The sequence below is a fragment of the Aricia agestis genome, chromosome 3 (genome assembly GCF_905147365.1).
Source record: "Aricia agestis chromosome 3, ilAriAges1.1, whole genome shotgun sequence".
Classification (NCBI taxonomy): domain Eukaryota; kingdom Metazoa; phylum Arthropoda; class Insecta; order Lepidoptera; family Lycaenidae; genus Aricia; species Aricia agestis.
Window position 1 is genome coordinate 5,285,689 of NC_056408.1, and position 18,283 is coordinate 5,303,971.

At 35.8% G+C, this 18,283-nt stretch overlaps 2 protein-coding genes across 2 annotated transcripts in view; one reads left to right on the forward strand and one right to left on the reverse strand.

Moving 5' to 3' along the window:
* Nucleotides 1-1,334: 1,334 nt before the first annotated feature.
* The window catches only part of LOC121740578 (suppressor of lurcher protein 1-like), a 362,163-nt gene continuing 345,214 nt past the window's right edge, over nt 1,335-18,283 (reverse strand). Inside the window, exons 11-15 of the mRNA XM_042133313.1 lie at nt 8,190-8,376; nt 5,143-5,333; nt 3,731-3,938; nt 2,148-2,392; nt 1,335-1,594 (exon numbers count right to left, since the gene is read on the reverse strand). Coding sequence (XP_041989247.1) covers nt 1,536-1,594; nt 2,148-2,392; nt 3,731-3,938; nt 5,143-5,333; nt 8,190-8,376 — 890 coding nt within the window. The 3' untranslated portion in view covers nt 1,335-1,535. The remainder of the gene's footprint in view (nt 1,595-2,147; nt 2,393-3,730; nt 3,939-5,142; nt 5,334-8,189; nt 8,377-18,283) is intronic.
* LOC121740577 (DNA ligase 3) lies at nt 9,904-14,753 on the forward strand. The gene is made up of 4 exons (XM_042133312.1): nt 9,904-11,624; nt 11,962-12,115; nt 12,917-13,180; nt 13,600-14,753. The coding sequence occupies exons 1-4, from the start codon at nt 10,047-10,049 to the stop codon at nt 14,649-14,651; spliced, it is 3,048 nt and encodes a 1,015-aa protein (XP_041989246.1). The 5' UTR covers nt 9,904-10,046; the 3' UTR covers nt 14,652-14,753.

An 18,283-nucleotide genomic window follows, 5' to 3' on the forward strand; every position in this document is an offset into this window, starting at 1 on the left:
CGACCGAAACCGGACTGACGTCACGCGCTAGACTCGCGGCGGAGTGAAATGGAGAGTGTGCGAGCGAGACAGCGCTCTACAACGCTATCACACCTGTTCCGGTAATCCTGTGTGTGCTTCGCGAGTACAACCTGCATTTCGTAGTATGAGGAAAAGAGGTAGCGATATTTTTGTGCAGTTGCATCAAAAACGGAAGGCCGACATAATATTATTCATAAAAAATATCTTTATAACTTTGGAATTCTCTTTTATTATTTGTAGCTTTATATTTAATTATGTTTTAATGTAAATATTAGAATATTATATAAGTACTGCATTCTCATCTGCGTTCAAGGGTTCTCTCAAAAAAATGCAAAAATCAGTAAGTACTTACATCTTGCAAGTTGCAACATTGACTTGCAATAAAAAGTTATCAGCCAGTGGCGGTGCAAGAGTAGGTACATTAATGGGCCCATATTATGATTATAATATTTTATAATTTTGTCAAGTTACAAGTACTTACCTAAATAGGTAAATATTGGCAATAAGGTGAAAGTACATAATTATTGTAAATATTCGATTTATTGTTTTAATTAATATTAAATTTAATATTTTATAATTTTGTCAAGTTACAAGTACTTACCTAAATAGGTAAATATTGGCAATAAGGTGAAAGTACATAATTATTGTAAATATTCGATTTATTGTTTTAATTATTAAATCAATTAAATTAAATCAATCAATTATCATTAAAATAATATGTAGACATGACAGTGAAACTGAATAAACGTTGCTATTATAATACTTGGTACTCGAGTAAATAAGTATTAATATTATTCACAGAACAATAAAAACAGGACTAATAGGAGCAAAGAAAAGGAGGAAAATATGGATTAAACGGGGGGAAATTGTTTGAAAGGGCTTATTTAAACGCGCTAAACTACTGGTCCGATTTGAAAAATTCTTTCAGTGTTAGATAGCCCATTTATTGAGGAAGGCTATAGGCTATATTTTATCACACTAAGACTAATAGGAGCGAAATAATAGAAGAAAATGTGGAAAAAACGGGGGAAATTATTGAAAGGGCTTACCTCACGGACTACTGCAGCAATTATTCTGTTATTTGGCACAGATTAAGAAGTAGACCACCTAAAGGATCAGGCTATTTTTATGGACTAATATGTCTGTGAAATATCTAATATACGCGGGCGAAGCCGCGCGGAACGTCTAGTATAATTGTAATACATACTTGGACGTGACGTGTCGCGTCGCTAGTCGCTACGCAGTACGCACTGCAGGTACAGTGTCACCTAGTGCGGTCTCACCTTTAAGGGAAATTGAATAAAAATACCACGTATAATATAATATTTATTTGTATATTTACGTGCCTGCGTGAGTAAAATTGTATCGTGTTATTTGCTTAAGTTTGCATATAGTTAGAGGAAACATATTTTTTATAGAAAATATCGCATCTACATTTTAATTACAGTGTATGGCACAGACTATAGTACAAATGTACAGGGTTATACGCCTATAATAATTATTCTAGTATCACTTCAATGATATAGCTGATGGAGCTGCCCAACTGATGCCAGGATCAACACCCACACCACACCTGAAATTAAAAAAAAAACAAATAAGACATAATATTAGTATGTACCGTATACCATGCTTCCAGGACGAAAACACTAAAATCTTGAGTAGTTTATTCATGTAGCCCCAAGCGGCCACATCCGGACACAATAACAATAGATAAGCTATTATGTCTCGTTTTTTCGCGATCGAAAGGTGGAACATTAAACAAATAATCATGACATCTTTGACATGCCACCTTATCAACGGCCTCTATAACTATTTTAAGAGGTTTCTTGACATGACATATTATTCATAGGTACTGCCTTGGGTTTGGTTCCAAATCCATTGCTTCTTCTCACAACAGTCAGAATAATTTGACCGTAGCAGAAAGTTACAAAAATACTTTTGTGCTTGATTTGATTTGAGATTACAAATTACAATGATTGTCTACATATTTCTGTCTGTGATTTTGAAGTGTCCACGGATTCCTTGTAATTAGAAGGCATAACTTAGAACCACATATCTTTTACGGACATCTTCAATAGTGATTACTGATTAGTGTTATGCCGTACCGTTAAAACTGAAGTACTTACACGATGTTTTAGAAGCCTTATCGTAAATCGGCGCCTTGTACTCGTCGGTTGCTTCTAAAAATTGATACATCGCTTTGAAACCTGTTCCATCCAATCGATCATTCGATCGGAACGTCACTTTAAAGAAATTCCGTTCGGATTCCACGTGGAACTCTTTCATCCGTCCGCAGTATCTACCATACTTATTGTCTTCAGTCATATAATTTGAAAATTCTACGTAGTCGCTTGCCGAGACCGCTTCGCATCTGAAGAAAAAAAAGTGTCGTAAGAAACTGGAATTGAAATTTATTTACCGTGGTCTTCTGACCGTTGTCTCTGTTACCAGCATTTACAACTAACTTGACAGATAGAGTATGGAGCATCTGTCAAAAAAGTTGTGGATATCCTATCCGGCATTTTATCAGAAAGTGGTGAAACAGGCCCTTATAATCCTAAGTTCTGGCTATTCATTAGTACCGAAATAATATAATAATAGTGTTACGGACCTACGACATATAGTTCCATCTAGCGTCAAACCAGCTAAACTTATCGAGTGAACACAGACAACATGAATCCCTTACTCGATAATAGATGGCGGTAGGTGCGCGAGAACATGCTACAACTTTGTAGAAAGTTTAACATTCCACACTTGTTTACTTGTTTAAGTGAATTGTGTACATTCGGGAAGGAATGTTCTCGTACAGTCTATGGCTCGCCTTGACCCATATAAATAGTCGCAAGAGGACGGGCCGAAATTCAGCTATCATCAAGGCGACTTCGAAGTGAGAAACAAGTGATCAAAAAGTGATTCTAGTGGAACCTACGACTTGGCTACGACCTAGGAGAGTGATAGTACTTAGTGTTCGGACCTAGTGCTCAGTGAATTGGATCTAGTGCTTAGTGTTGGACTTTGTGCTAGTAAATAAAGTCTTCAAGAGAGTCAGCAGGTCTTTCTCTCCAAATCCTTCGAAGAATACAATACTTATATGATTTAGTATCAATATACAACGTAACAATAATTTTATGATATATCAATTACAATAATTTACAATTATATTATATCATTTCATTATATTGGCAGTGCAAGGCCGAAAATATTTGTAGGCGCACTATGCAAGGCCATCTTGTGCCTCCTACTGTAAAAATAATCTTAAAATGGCTCGTAATTAATTAATTATTATACTTGATATTTAAATTCCTCATTTGATTGCGGTAAACGCATAAAATCCTTCCGTGAGTAAACATTTTAGGATTGTAATAATTATAAACGAAGGTCTGACAACAATAACTTTGAGTACTTCCATCTTTTTGAGGTGTTTTTAATTATTTAAAATTTGACAATAGGCGCAGTTTTAGTTGTTTTTCATAATCCATAATATTATTATTGCACCCGATTTCTGAGATCTTTTGACAGGAGTTAATCTTTTCAACAGCGTTGTTTATTGGTTAATGTTTTGATGTTAAGCAATCAAAGGTTAGTAAATGGACAAACTCAGTCAAAAAAACTGTACAACCGAATATAACTCAAGCAATATACTTGAAACAATAGATGAACATACTGTGGGACTTTCTCAAGGAATTTGCTTCAAAAAAATAATACTAACGGCAGAACCCCCTCAACTTCGAAGTGTGTGAAGTGCAGATGAACCTTCTCCGTCTGGCCTCCGTGGAAGAAGTAAGAACACTCCGTGTCCCGGGGATACGGCCCAGGGGAGTTGGGCGAAGCGATGGTCCCGTTCCGCGCCTCACTACTGTTATATACAAACGCGCAGGGGAACTCCTTCAGCTGCCGGCCCGTGGTTATGCCGAAATCTGGAAAGTGACGAAAAAAGACATTACTTAATGCATAATTGCTTATGTTATCTAAGGGCGAAGCCAAAGGAGCGTAATTTGTGAGTTTTGAGTCGCAGAATTTCTGCCGGGCAGAATTCTGCTGCATTCAGTTTCATACAAAAGTCCTGTTTGATTCACACGAGCGTAATTTTGTGAGTCGTGATTTGTATGACCAAATATTTCCGCGGCAGAAATTCTGCGACTCACAACTCACAAATTACACTCGTTTGGCTTCACCCTAATGATGTTAAGTTGAGCTTGAATCAGTTGAATATAGTTTTATCCCCTGACAAAAATATCTAAGCAGAAAAAACTATACAAGGTCTGCTTGTTTTTATCTGACGCATTGAAAAAGTCACAAGATGGACAAAATATAATATAACTGTGTACCTTAATTCTCAAGCTTGCCCACGCTTACCTCTTTATTCGCAAGCGGGTTAATATGTAGGATTTTATTGTATTCTCCTAATAGATTTGGATATACATAGTTTTTAAAGCCAACACTACACATGTTTATTGTTTACATTCAATGTCGTTTAACTTCTTACACTTGAACTTACGTATCTACTCGTATTAAAATATCAACCACATAGCCAATGTTTGTAGTTAACGTAGTATTATGCCACGATAGCAATATTAATAATTAATTACTTAAATTAACATATTGGATATTATCATTAGCCATTAACGTCATGCAAGTAAGCGTTATGAATATTATGTGGTTTCGCCATGTCATATGCATAATAAAATATTATTTGTATGCATTGCACAATACGCTAAGTGTTTGTGAGGAGGAATTCATTATCTGGTTAATTCTACGCTTACGTACCAGAATTTAATCGTGGGCATAGCTAGTGTGCAGCTATGTGTAGGAAAAAATATTTATATTATCATGGCTTAACATTTGGGGGCCCTGAATATTTTTAATATGAGACTAGCTACTGCTACTACTAGCCACTGAATTTTAAATAAAAGTACCAGTACCAATATCGATCTTTTTCTTGTAATTGTGATGTTAGTTACTTCTTTAAAACCATGAATTGTTAATAAACTTAGGTTAATATGGATTATTATTTATTTAGATTGTAGACTGTGCTCAGGCTCAGGCCTCAGTGTGGCCTAATGTTCATTCGTTGTCATAGTGTTATGCCGACATTTGACTGCTTTTAGTCAAAAAACTTACTTTCTACAAACGAATATGATATCTTGAAGCCTCTCGCGTGTCTCGAGGATTGTGTGCCCCTAAATTCGAGCATCAGCTTGGGCCCATTCGACATGATCGGATTGGGAAGGTCGACACCGCAAAAAGTCTTCACATTTTCCAACCGACCGTCCACATTTATAAATGCTTGGAGTGAATCCACATTCCCGCATCTGAAATGAAACAGTAAAATGCATTAGGACTCGTAAAGGTAATAAAGTAGACCGGGAATGCAATTAGCAGGCTTTTTAGGCATTTTGCCAAATATACGGCAATAGGATACTCGACAAACTTTAACGAGACAAAAAAATATAATACAAATTCGTATAGTATAGTTCTCAACTACCTGGCCCGCGGGCCGCATGCGGACTTTTTCAGAGACCCGCGTGAAAATAACCTATTTTGACGAAGATAATTACTTGAGAGATATAATTGACAGCCACAGGGAAAATACTTCAAAGTCTTCGAGAAAGTCGTGTGAACATTTTTCACTTTATATGTATATGGCTAATTTTGAAGAACGTTATTTTACTAAAAATTTTGGTTGCGGCCCGCGACACCAAGACCAAAACGTGTTGGTGGCCCGTATAAAAAAAGGTTGAGTACCACTGACTTAGTTGACAATTAAATTATAGTTGGAAAAGAAATGACGGGATTGTCTGTAAACGCCATAGACTTAATAGCATTATAGGTTTATGGTAAACGCAGTTAAACTGACACTCTCACCCAAAAATATAAATAGTTTCAATTCCGGTAAACCGGGGTGAATAGAATTGAAGGGGGCATTAGCCAAAGAGGGGTGATTAGCCATGATTATGTCAGGGCTGCCACAAATTTTGTTGTGGTTATCTACAGTTCAAATTTATCTTTTAGTTAGTTAAAGCGTTTTTAATTTTCTAGATTATTTTTAAATCCATTCAATCTTTTTTAATTTAATTCATTCTCAACAGAATAATATAAACTAGTAAGGTATTTCATTTATTTTTGTTAATAATATAATAATAATAATATCTATGGACGCTTCACACCACGTCAGTCTGGCCCCGTGCTAAGTACCTAAAGGACTTGTGTTACAAGTACCAGACAACGGAAATATATTTAATACTTTTATATTATACATATATTTAAGATTTTTATTATATGATACACATATTTAATACACATCCAGACCCGGGAACATTAAAAACTTTTTGTTCCGTCGGCGGGATTCGAACCCGCGACCCCCGGCTTGAGCTACCAACGCGCTCACCACTAAGCCACAGAGGTCGTCAAAGATCAAAAAATATTTACATTGTTTTATTTCTCAGATACAATAATGCCTCGAAACTATAAATATAATTTTACTTTTAATTTATACTAATAAATAAATAAAGAAACCTTCTCAAGTTTGCTTGCCTTTATCCAATAAAGAGTATATTGGGAAACTGAATCGAGACAGCCATACGAAATTTTTCCAATCACCCCTCAGGTGTGTCTTTTGTCCCCTGATAAGTAGTAATTAGAAATTACGTATATTTTGTGTCTTTTTTTAATAACTACAAACATATCCGAAGAGAAACAAATTTGTAGCAATAGTTTGGCCTAAGACTCAATATATATGTCGCAGCCGACTGGTTTAAATAGCCGTTCAATCAAACAGCTAGCCCTTTGACTGAACAACCTTTTAGCCGACTTGTTGACTACAATGTTCAACACTACAGCTAGACGATGCTTAGCCAACTGGTTTAATGGCAAATTAACTAGGGCGACCATGTATGACTTAATGTGTAATTTGGGAGAATAGGAAAACTTTTTGTATTTTATTGAAAGATTATTCTCGGATTAAGTTTAAGGGGTGACCAAAAGTTTAATGCAATAAGTAAAAATAAAAAATTCTGAGGCGTGTTTTGTGACGGTCACCGGCTGCTGCCGCAGCACAGTCACAGTTCTAACTTAACCTACTTTTGGACTTTCTGGATTGTGTTTGTTTTTGTTTTGGCGGGGGGCTGCGCCCTCCTAGCCCCCCTTTTATTTGACGACGGTCGCCGGCTGCTGCCGCAGCACGCTCGCTGCGCTCGCTCGGCTCCCTCTGTGTTGTGGTCTAAGTTATAACCTAACCTAACCTACTTTTGGACTTTCTGGATTGTGTTTGTTTTTGTTTTGGCGGGGGGCTGCGCCCTCCTAGCCCCCCTTTTATTTGACGACGGTCGCCGGCTGCTGCCGCAGCACGCTCGCTGCGCTCGCTCGGCTCCCTCTGTGTTGTGGTCTAAGTTATAACCTAACCTAACCAACTTTTGGAATTTCTGGATTGTGTTTGTTTTTGTTTTGGCGGGGGGTTGCGCCCCCGAGCTCCCCTTTTATTTGATGACGGTCGCCGGATGCTGCCGCAGCACGCTCGCTGCGCTCGCTCGGCTCCCTCTGTGTAGTGTGTTGTTTTCTAAGTTCTAACCTAACCTAACCAACTTTTGGACTTTCTGGATTGTGTTTGTTTTGTTTTGACGGGGGGGGGCTGTGCCCCAGCCCCCCCCCCCTGACCTAACCCCCCTTTTGGCGGAGCTGCGTCCATCCATTTCATAATCCCGTAATTTCTCCTCGAATATTTGTTGAAATTTTGATTCACTCGTATGTGCCTCCACAATTTTTGTCTCTTTAATAACACTTGTAACTTTTATTAACTACTTTCTTTCCGAAAATCAACCACAAACACCAACAAACACCTGCTAGTTGACGCCATATTGTAAATAAAACGCACCAAGCGCCGCAGCGGTGCGTGCTGAACTACTTCAATTAGACGGCAGCTTTTGAATCAGCTGTAGTGTTGAACGTTTTGAGCGACTAAAATATTCAATATAAAAGCTAGACGTGTGATTAAATGGCGTTGGTCAGTCAAAGGGCTAGCTGTTTGATTGAACGGCTATTTAAACCAGTCGGCTGCGACATATACACGACTAAAAAAGTGGGTATTCGTTCTGCAACCTTACGAAAATAATTACCAAAGTTCGAAGACCTATCTATTCACCCCAAATTACGGTTCAATGAATCATACTTACTCATGAGAGCCATCTGGTGATTTGTACAGGAAGAAGTCTTGAAATATAAGTCTAACTCTCTCTTTCCCTCGGCCGAAGAACTCGTAGTGGCAGTGCGTGTTGGGCGGGTAAGCCAGAGGATAGTGAGGGGAAGTCAGCGTGCCGTGCTTAGAGCCATCGCTGTTGAACTCCTGATGACATGATGAAGCTGAAACAACAGAGAAAAAATTAAGTTGGTAGCACAAAAAAAAATAAAAAATTGTAAACCTTCTTTATTAAAGGTATTTTCGGCGCTTATTATTAGTGAGGTGGAAAAGTACGCTACCCCGGCAAGTGCGCCATAATATATATTGTAATATCTATGGCTAAGATTATTATTAATTATGATTGGAGATCACAAATTAAGTATTATTATAAATAGAATATAGAGTCTTAGCCCGACCGCGCCAGCGCATGGCCATTTGTACCTATTTTCTTGCTTATTTCTATTTGTCCATCATTTCGAAGCATATTATAATACTAAAAAAAAAGAAAGTCATTTAGTTCACGATGTCGACTACAGTTCAAGTAATGTGCATCCCTAAACACACGTAAAAAGCTATGCAATTTTTGTAGCCAAATTAATTAGTTGATGTGACATTTTAGCACTAATGCCTTAAACGAGTATGGCACGAGTCAGGGGTTTTGAAACTTGTAAATTATCTTTTTAGCTTATAAATATACCGATTGAAAATCCAAAAAAACCTTGTTCAAAACTTACGTATTTAATGTTAAATCCACGTGTTTGTGGCATTCTTTGGCCGTTCTTATGGTTTATTATTTAGAGGAACCACAAAACTCAACAATATCTAGCATAAAAGTTCACTAAAAACCTTTATTTACACTTTTATTACACGAAATATGCAGACCGACTCCTTTGTTATGACCGAGTAACTCGGATCTAACTTGACACGCTTTTCACGCTTATACACTGCATCGATATAATATTTTAGGCTCTCTCCTAGTCTATAAAGATCTCAATGTTGGAGATATCCAATCAGCAGCATGAAATAATAGCTATATTGGCGCATTTAGCGGGGTGGCGTGCTTTGCCAGTTGCCACAATATTATTTAAAAAATATTATAACTAAGTACTAACCAAAAGCCGCTGTCTTGGTCTGGTAAAAAACATAATATTCAATGTTGAATAAAAAACAAGTGGAACTTGTAAAGTTATAAGTTAACTGAGTAAATAATAATTTTAACCGACTTCCAAAAAGGAGTAGGCTATATTAATTATTATTATGTTCGTCTGGTATTAATTAACGTGGTAGAAAATATAATACAGTAGCACCAACGAGGATTTCATACAAAAAGACGTTCAATGTAATATTTAATGGAAACTTTAGACTTTAGTCTAAACTCTAAGGTCAGGCTAAGACAGATCTCTATCTAAACTTTAAACACAGACCTGGCGCGCATGCGTCAATTCGCTTATATAATCGGTATAGGTTATACCTATATGAAAATGGATCAATACGTCGGAAGTTAGGACGGTTCCTCGGCTGATGGGTTACAAAATTCACAAAATAATTATATATAAGTACCTAACCAAAGTATTTATATAAAAACCCTAAGCCTATTTAAAAAAAAATTGTTTGTCAGAGTGACAATGATATGATTTTGACAGTGACATACGATATTTCATAACTTTCACTTTTGTTTATTTTTAATTCAGTACTGTAGGTAACCTAAATTCTGTGTATTCTTTTAAATGAACATAATATATTATTAATTTGTTTCATAAGCTATTAAAATTAATGAAATTTGGAGGCCTTTGCAAGTAATAATGTGTTTTTGTAGTAATTTAACGTGGGCGTAACCTGCAACTTGATAGCCATGTCGGAATCAACACCTTTCTTCATAGACCGAGCCAAAGGCAGTCGGGCGTCATGTAAAGGTTGCAAAGGTAATTGTCCTTCTGGTGAGCTTCGTATAGCAAAATTAGTTTATAGTCCATACGGTGAAAACCAGCAGATGAAATCATGGCATCACATAGATTGTTTGATGAACGTCCTGCTAAAACAACGTCCGACCACCAAAAGAATAGATTCTATCAACGACATCGGCAACTGGGAGAACATCAGCAAAGAGGATCAGGAGTTGGTGCTAAAAAAGATCAACGAGATGGAGAAACTTTATGAACAAAAAAATAATGGCAAATACACTGCGAAAGTAATCAAGAACGAGGCTGTTGTAAAGCAAAAACCGCCACCAGAAGCAGAAGCTGCTAAAACAAAAGAAACAGATGACAATAAATTCTCTACATTTCATAAAATTTGCCAAAAAATTGCTAAAGTTGATGCATACACGGAAAAAACAGCAGTAGTAAACAACTTCTTTACAAAAGGAATTAATGGCACTTTCGAAGGTGATATTTATCTGTGGTGTAAATTGTTGCTACCACAGGCATGTAAGAGAATTTACAATCTAAAAAGTAAGCAGCTAGTGAAGTTATTTTCTAGAATATTCAACACAGATCAAGATGATATGCTGACTCATTTAGAACAAGGGGATGTGGCCGATACAATCCAACACTTCTTTTCTAAGAGTAAATCTACTGTACAACCAGCATCAGAAAGTACATTAACAATACAACAAATGGAAGATTTTCTCGAAGACTTGTCTAAATTGACTAAAGAAGAGGAGCAAATATATCATTTTAAGAAAATTGTAAAGAAATGTGATTTGAATGATATGAAAATGTTAATCAGATTGATAAAGGGTGATTTGCGTATTAATGCCGGTCCAAAGCACATATTAGAAGGGGTTCACCCGGATGCCTATACTGCATTCCAAACCAGTAGGGATTTAACAATGGTCCTGCAGAGAGTTTTGCCGCAAAACAGCGGGGTAAAACATAAAGATTTAATACACAAAAATGTTCAAGCCAAACTCAGTCTTATGACACCCGTCCTCCCCATGTTGGCTGAGGCCTGTAAATCAGTTGAAATGGCTATGAAAAAGTGTCCAAATGGCATGTTCTCTGAAATTAAATATGACGGAGAAAGAGTGCAGGTCCATAAAAAAGGTAAGGAGTTCAAATATTTCTCCCGAGCTTTAAAACCTGTTATGGCACATAAGGTGAGCCATTTCAAGGATTACCTACCTCAAGCCTTTCCCAAAGGTGATGATCTCATACTGGATGCAGAGGTTCTGATGGTTGATGTGACCACCGGCAAACCATTACCTTTCGGAACCCTAGGCATTCATAAGCAGTCGGAATTCAAAGATGCATCAGTGTGTCTATACATCTTTGATTGTCTTTACTACAATGGAGAAGTATTAATAGACAAACCAATTAAGAAAAGACGGCAAATATTACATGAAATCATGGTTGAAATTCAAAATCATGTTATGTTTTCTGAGCAACAGCTTATAAGAAAACCTGCGGACTTAGCAAATATGATAGCCAAGGTAAATAAATACTATTGCAGTGTGTGCTCACCTTAATGTTTATCCAATGAAAAATTACACTAACTGCCGTTCCCAATATTTGATCTATCTCTAGTTTTGCCCTTCTAGAGATAGGAATAACTCACAATTGACATAAAATATATGTCTCTAATGTCTAATGTGAGTTATTCCTATCTCTAGTAGGGCAAAACCAGAGATAGATCAAATATTGGGAACGGCCGTAAGATAATTCAGCAACTGATTGAAATGTTACCATGGATAAATAATAAACAAAGTGTGATACTATAAAAAAATTCACTTTATTTTTTTACTAAAAAAATATGTCATGATGTTTCAGGTTTTACAATTGGGCTTAGAAGGACTTGTTCTCAAGGATTTGGAGTCCACATATGAGCCAGGCAAAAGACATTGGTTGAAAGTGAAAAAAGATTATCTTTTTGATGGAGCTATGGCCGACACCGCTGATTTGGTAGTGCTGGGCGCATGGTTTGGTAAGAACCATAAAGTTAATATACCTAGCGGAATAGAGAAACAAAGGCCTGAGCAAGAGAGATGTCAGTGTCATATCAGTAACACAGAACACTGCATGGTAAAAAGAGACGTGTGATACATGACAGCAGCACTCTTTTTTTGACGTCCAGTCGGCACGTGCCGCATGTTGATAATTTAATCTCATAGAATTCATGTTCAATCTAGCTTGTGTAAGTGTATACGAACACATATTTTTTACACAGATGAAAGCCAATTTCGGTTTCGTTTGACAGCTCGAGATTGTTGCTCTATTCCACTAGGTATATTAACTTTATGGTAAGAACTCTTTACCTAATTCTTATTGCCACACAACATTACAAATACAGTAAAGAATGTAGGATTTTTTTTAACTAATTTTAATTTTTTAACATAACACAAACTACTTTATGTTGCTGCAGTTGCTGCTAATTAGATCCTGCGTGATTGCCTATTACTGAAATAATGATCAACATCTAGTGTTAATTGGTTCCATATTAGACAGTCTTATCATCTTGTAGTCAAGGCTTTTCTATGGGAGTGACAGATGATGGTACCTATATAAAAGGTTTCCGAAAGGCATAACCAGCACTACATTATACTAATTATGTGTCAATACTCAATGCTTTATATCATACACTGATCTCCATTATACAAATATAGGTCAGTGATATCATAAATGTCTTGATCCTAAAATTTTTTCATAAACCTATTTATTAGATTTCATGAAAAAATTTTAGATGTTTTTTTTATTAAACTAATTTCTGTAACATTATGATTTACAGGTACTGGGAAGAAAGGTGGAATGATGTCTGTGTTTTTGATGGGCTGCTTGGATAAGCGGAGAAATAAATGGGTGACAGTCACCAAAGTTCATACGGGCCATGATGATAAGACTTTGGAGAGGTTACAAAAGGAGCTGGGTCCTAAAATGGTTAAAATATCCGGTGAATATGCCAAGGTACCGCACTGGCTCGATTGTAATAAAGGCATGGTACCTGATTTCATCGCTGCAGATCCTAAAAAGCAACCTGTGTGGGAAATTACAGGTGAGTAAGGAAGGCAGTTTTGTACATTTTGTCCTCAGACAGTGGCAGCATTAAGTGTCTAAACACACTAGGCCTAAGTTACGCGGCGGAAATTCCGCATGACTACGACCGCAATGTAATTTAAATTTCCATCCGTATATTGTATGCGTTTGACATTGCGGGCGTAATCATGTGGAGTTACCGCCGCGTAACTTCGGCCCAGTGTGTTTAGTCTTAGACACTAACTATCAAGCTTGAATTTACACATTTCTTGTCTATTAAAGAACTTTTTGCTAATCTATGTTTTTAATAAATTATTATTTTGTTATAATATTTTTGCAGAAAAAAACTTGTAAGTAAGTACTTATACAAAGTGTAATTAGGTTATCATTATATAATTTTTGAGTTCAGAAATTATTATTTTCTTTTATATTTTCCAGGAACTGAACTTACAAAAGCAAATTTGCATACTGGAGATGGAATATCTGTAAGGTTTCCCAGAGTAACACGAATTAGGGACGACAAAGACTGGGAAACAGCTACAAATCTAGATGAACTTAGACATTTGTATAAAACATCAAAAGAGAAAACAGATGTGTCACTTCTGAATAAACTAGCTGAGACAGCCGCTGAAAATGATGATTCACCGCCAAAGAAAATAAAAGCTAGTCCATCAAAAGCAAATACCTTAGATAAGTTCCTTGTAAAAGATGAAAAGAGTCCTAAAAGCCATAAGAGTAAAGACAAAGATAAAGTCAGTGAGAAGAAAAGAAAAAGAAAAACAATTTCTTCTGATTCAGAGGATGAAATTGATACGAAAGAAACAAAAGTGTATATAGATAGTCCATCGTGTAGTAAAAATATTAAAGAATCTCCTACTTCCAAATCAAAAGATCGTACAAGCGACAAAAAAAGAAAGAGAAAAGAATCTACTGATAGTGACAATACAATCATTGATGACTCACTTGAAACAATTATTAAAAAGGAAGTAGAATCACCTAAGGAAGAATCTCCAAAAGTAGAAAAGAAAATAAAATTAGAGAAGAAAATAAAAACTGAGGTTGTGGATGAAGAAGAATCACCTAAAAAAGAAAAATACATAAAACACAAGAAAGTTAGAACAAAGGCTGAATCGAAAGAAATAATACCAGATGATGAAGATTATTCGGAACCAGAAAATCCACTACCAGATGCATTCAAAGACAAGAGATTAGGTTTCTATCCAGATTTTATAAGTATACCTGAAGAGGAGGGCACTCATTTTGAGAGACATTGGATTGCCTATGGTGGTGAAGTGGTGAAGTCTATCAAACGCATGGATGTTGATTTTGTAGTTCATAATGAAGATAGTATTGAGTTCAAACAAATGTTGAAGCTGAATAGAAAAGTGCCTGAGAAGGTTAGACATGTCAGTAAGACTTGGTTAAATGAATGTATAAATTCTATTCAGTTGATCAATCCGAAGTATTATGGTGTAGTTCTGCTGCCCTAAAGTTATGAGCTATAATTATTACTTTTGTTTTTGCTTGTGTTTTAATTGCATGAATTGTAAAAATCTGAATTGAATCATGGATAACTTAACCCCTCTTACTAATAAAAAAAATTACGTACCTCGAATATCTTGTTTGTCAAATGTTTTTTTTTATATTGGACCAGGATTTCAATGATCACAAATTCAAGGTGTAAGCTATACCTTGGATTACTAATTAAACTAAAAATTGTGTTCATAACAATATTATATATTGCAATTTAAAAATATTCGTAGTTGTCCATTGGATAAATATTTTTATTTGCGAGCTTACACGGGCAATATTACGAAAATAATTTAAAATAACGTGAAGACATAATTTGTAATAACTTATATGTAACAATAGATTTAATGTTAAATTATGAAAATATTTAAATATATACATTTTTAAATACAACTACTTTTTAATAGAAATAGTATTACCAACGCCATCTGTGAGTCAACATCGAAAGCTTTTCATGTGAGTGAGACCTCTGAGTTTTCTTTAGGTTAGGTTAGGTTTCATGATTCGTCAGAAATTAGCTAAGATTACTTTTAAATATATGTTTTGCTAAATACTGGATGGCTTTAATACTTTTCTATTACGCATTTCTGCTGTCAAACGTTTTACACGTTTGATAGCAAAAGCATTATACCAGTTTAGTTTCGAAAAAGTTTAACAGATGGCGCTTGTTTGTCGTTTCCCATTTTTTTACCCAGGTTCAAATTACCCAGGTTTCGGGCCAGGGGGGGGGGGGGGGGGCAATCAGATTTTTTATAAGCTAGGTGTTTATATAGAATAAAAAATTATTAATTTTTAGTTGTAAAAATATTGTATTGCAAACAAATGGCAAAAATTAGTTTTCTTAATTTTTAATTTTTATAGATAAAAGTACTCGATAATATACTTAGTAGTGTCGTCAATATGATCCAGGGGGGGCAGCTGCCCCCCCTGCCCCACCTCGGTACGCCCATGAATATTTTAATTGCTCTTTTTACGCTCAAATTTCCCTATAAGCAGTCGTTTTTCTCATATTTTAAAGCAAACTAAATGCAATCGTGCGTTTTAGCCTTGACATTTAGCTGGATTTTGGGAAGCAACAGGTTTACTAAGAGCGTCATTGCAGTGAAGTATCAAAATACGAAAGTAGGTTAATAAGGTCTTCCACTATACGCTCGCTTTTATAATTCTTTAATTAGTTCCTACGGCTATAACTAGATGATTCTAACGTATTTTTGATAGACGATGATGCTATAATGACACTCATGGATAATACAAATATTATATTGATGGCTGCACGCAGACTGATTTTATTATACTTAACTCATGTTTAATTCATAAAGTTAATATACCTACCGGAATAGAGCAACAATCTCGAGCTGTCAAACGAAACCGAAATTGGTTTTATCTGTGTGAAAAATATGTATAAGTACGTATACACTTACACAAGCATGATTGAACATGAATTCTATGAGATTAAATTGTCAACGTGCGGCACGTGCCGACTGGACGTCAAAAAAAGAGTGCTGCTGTCATGTATCACACGTCTCTTCTTACCACGCAGTGTTACTAATAGTGACATCTCTTTTGCTCAGGCCTTTGTTTCTCTATTCCGCTAGGTATATTATCTTTATGGTTTAATTAATATTTTGACATTAGCTTTATTCATTTTCCGCCGATCTCTTCATGGTAAGTAACCATTTTTCTCTGAGTCGAACTCGTTACACAGGTTTGAAACTACGATAGTCTGCAGATAATACTTATTATATTTTTCATAGTAGATGAATTCTTGGATCTGTTTATAATAGGTGTGGTTGATGTGTAGTGATCTCAGTTTGAAGATATTTTTTGATTTCCGTCGCCTTAATTTACTGTTTATAGAACATAGGGTTCATTATGCGGTATGCCGTATGCCTCTTACATACCAATAAAAAGATCCTGTGTACAGACGTAAAGGTTATTCTACGTATATAGCTTTTTACTGTACCTACAGAACACGCATGTAAGCCTATAAAATTGAGACTCTTAACCACGGTATTGTGTGAACCAATTACAGAATTTTACAGCAGCTCCCAATTTACCAAAATCAAATCGTAACGTGCTCGCTGTAAACCCTCAATAAAACGATATAACCCAATAAAACACGTTCTAAATAAGCTCTGAAATTCTGGCGAACACGTTTTGCCCGCACTATGCTGTTTTAAACATTCACAACATCCAAATACTAAGAGGCTATCTGGCTTGTGAGCTTAATAATTAATTTGAGCTTGTTGCAGCTGCCATAGATTCAGGAAACGTGGAGAATGGAGATAAATACTGTTACATACATGTATGTACTAAAGTTAAAATGTGTGTTATGTACCACCGAGGAAATTTATCTCTAGGCATTTGACAGACCCATGTCATTTGGTCGGCTTATGTCATTTCAATGTTAGCTGTGATCGGTCGGATGGGTTTGACGTAACGCGTTACGCGACCAAATTATATAGGTCCGCCATCTGCCTATAGGCCTGGAGATACTGACACAAAATTCTTGGTCATTTGTACCAGTATGGCGGTTTTACAGGGGTATAATTACATAAAGGCAAAAAGGAAAATGATGGTCATAGCGCTCGCACTGGCAGCCCAAACGCGTGGGCGTTAATCGAACGTGTCGGATAAATAACGAGTGTCGAACGATTTGTTCTACAAAAATGCTTGTATATTCAGATAGTCGAAAAAAAAATAAGTAGGCGAAAGTGTAATGCCATACTTGTCGGGTGCGGCTTACAGCCCGCCATACCGACGCGAATACGTTCAATTTTAATAAAAAAATTGAACCATTTGTACCAGGCAAATTTTTGCTAATGCTAATTAACTATTATCGACATAATATTAGTATAGCTATTAGAATATAATAAGAATAATAATAATAATCACACAGAAACAAAATAAGATGATGTAATAATATTTGAAAAAAACACAAATTGACATGTAGAAATTATTTATAATTATTATTTATTAAAAAAGGATAATAAGAAAATTTTATAAGATAAGTATATTAATTATAAAACATACTTAGCTGTTTATGTATAAGTATTAGATAAAGTATAAGATTGAAAGACTGTATAAAATTTGCACGCCACCCAAAGGCAAAATAAGAGAGCTTTAACACCTAACTATAACATCATATTGTACCTTATTTCTGCAAATAAATGATTTCTAATTCTAATTCTAATTCTTGCATAGCTAATCATAGTCGAGTAGCCATTCACGAAAATCACCTTGCCATACTTTTCCGACAGCGCCTAATGGCCGCCATACCACTGCAAAGGTGTAATTTTTTTTCTTTTCGCCAAACGATTTGTACCAGTATGGCATTTAAATTTTTGGAAAGTATTTGACAAAATATGACCGTTATTATTTTTCCCATACTTCTAGTAGGGGGAAAAAGTGCTGCCATACTTGAAATACTTATTTATTTGACACGTTTAAAAAATACGACTATAAAATACGTAAAACCATTTTTTACATCATGGCATCATTGTAGTCTCGTCATTTGGCAATTGTACCAAAAAAAAATTGTTAGAGATTGCAACCATGGGGCGGGATGTCTCTCGGACTTGAGCAAAAAAGT

Excerpts from the sequence above, each read along its gene's own strand:
- LOC121740577 (XM_042133312.1), top strand. The coding sequence starts at position 10,047 with ATGTCGGAATCAACACCTTTCTTCATAGACCGAGCCAAAGGCAGTCGG. Across the intron at positions 11,625-11,961 it reads TAGCAAATATGATAGCCAAG|GTTTTACAATTGGGCTTAGA; the intron begins GTAAATAAATAC and ends ATGATGTTTCAG. Across the intron at positions 13,181-13,599 it reads ACCTGTGTGGGAAATTACAG|GAACTGAACTTACAAAAGCA; the intron begins GTGAGTAAGGAA and ends TATATTTTCCAG.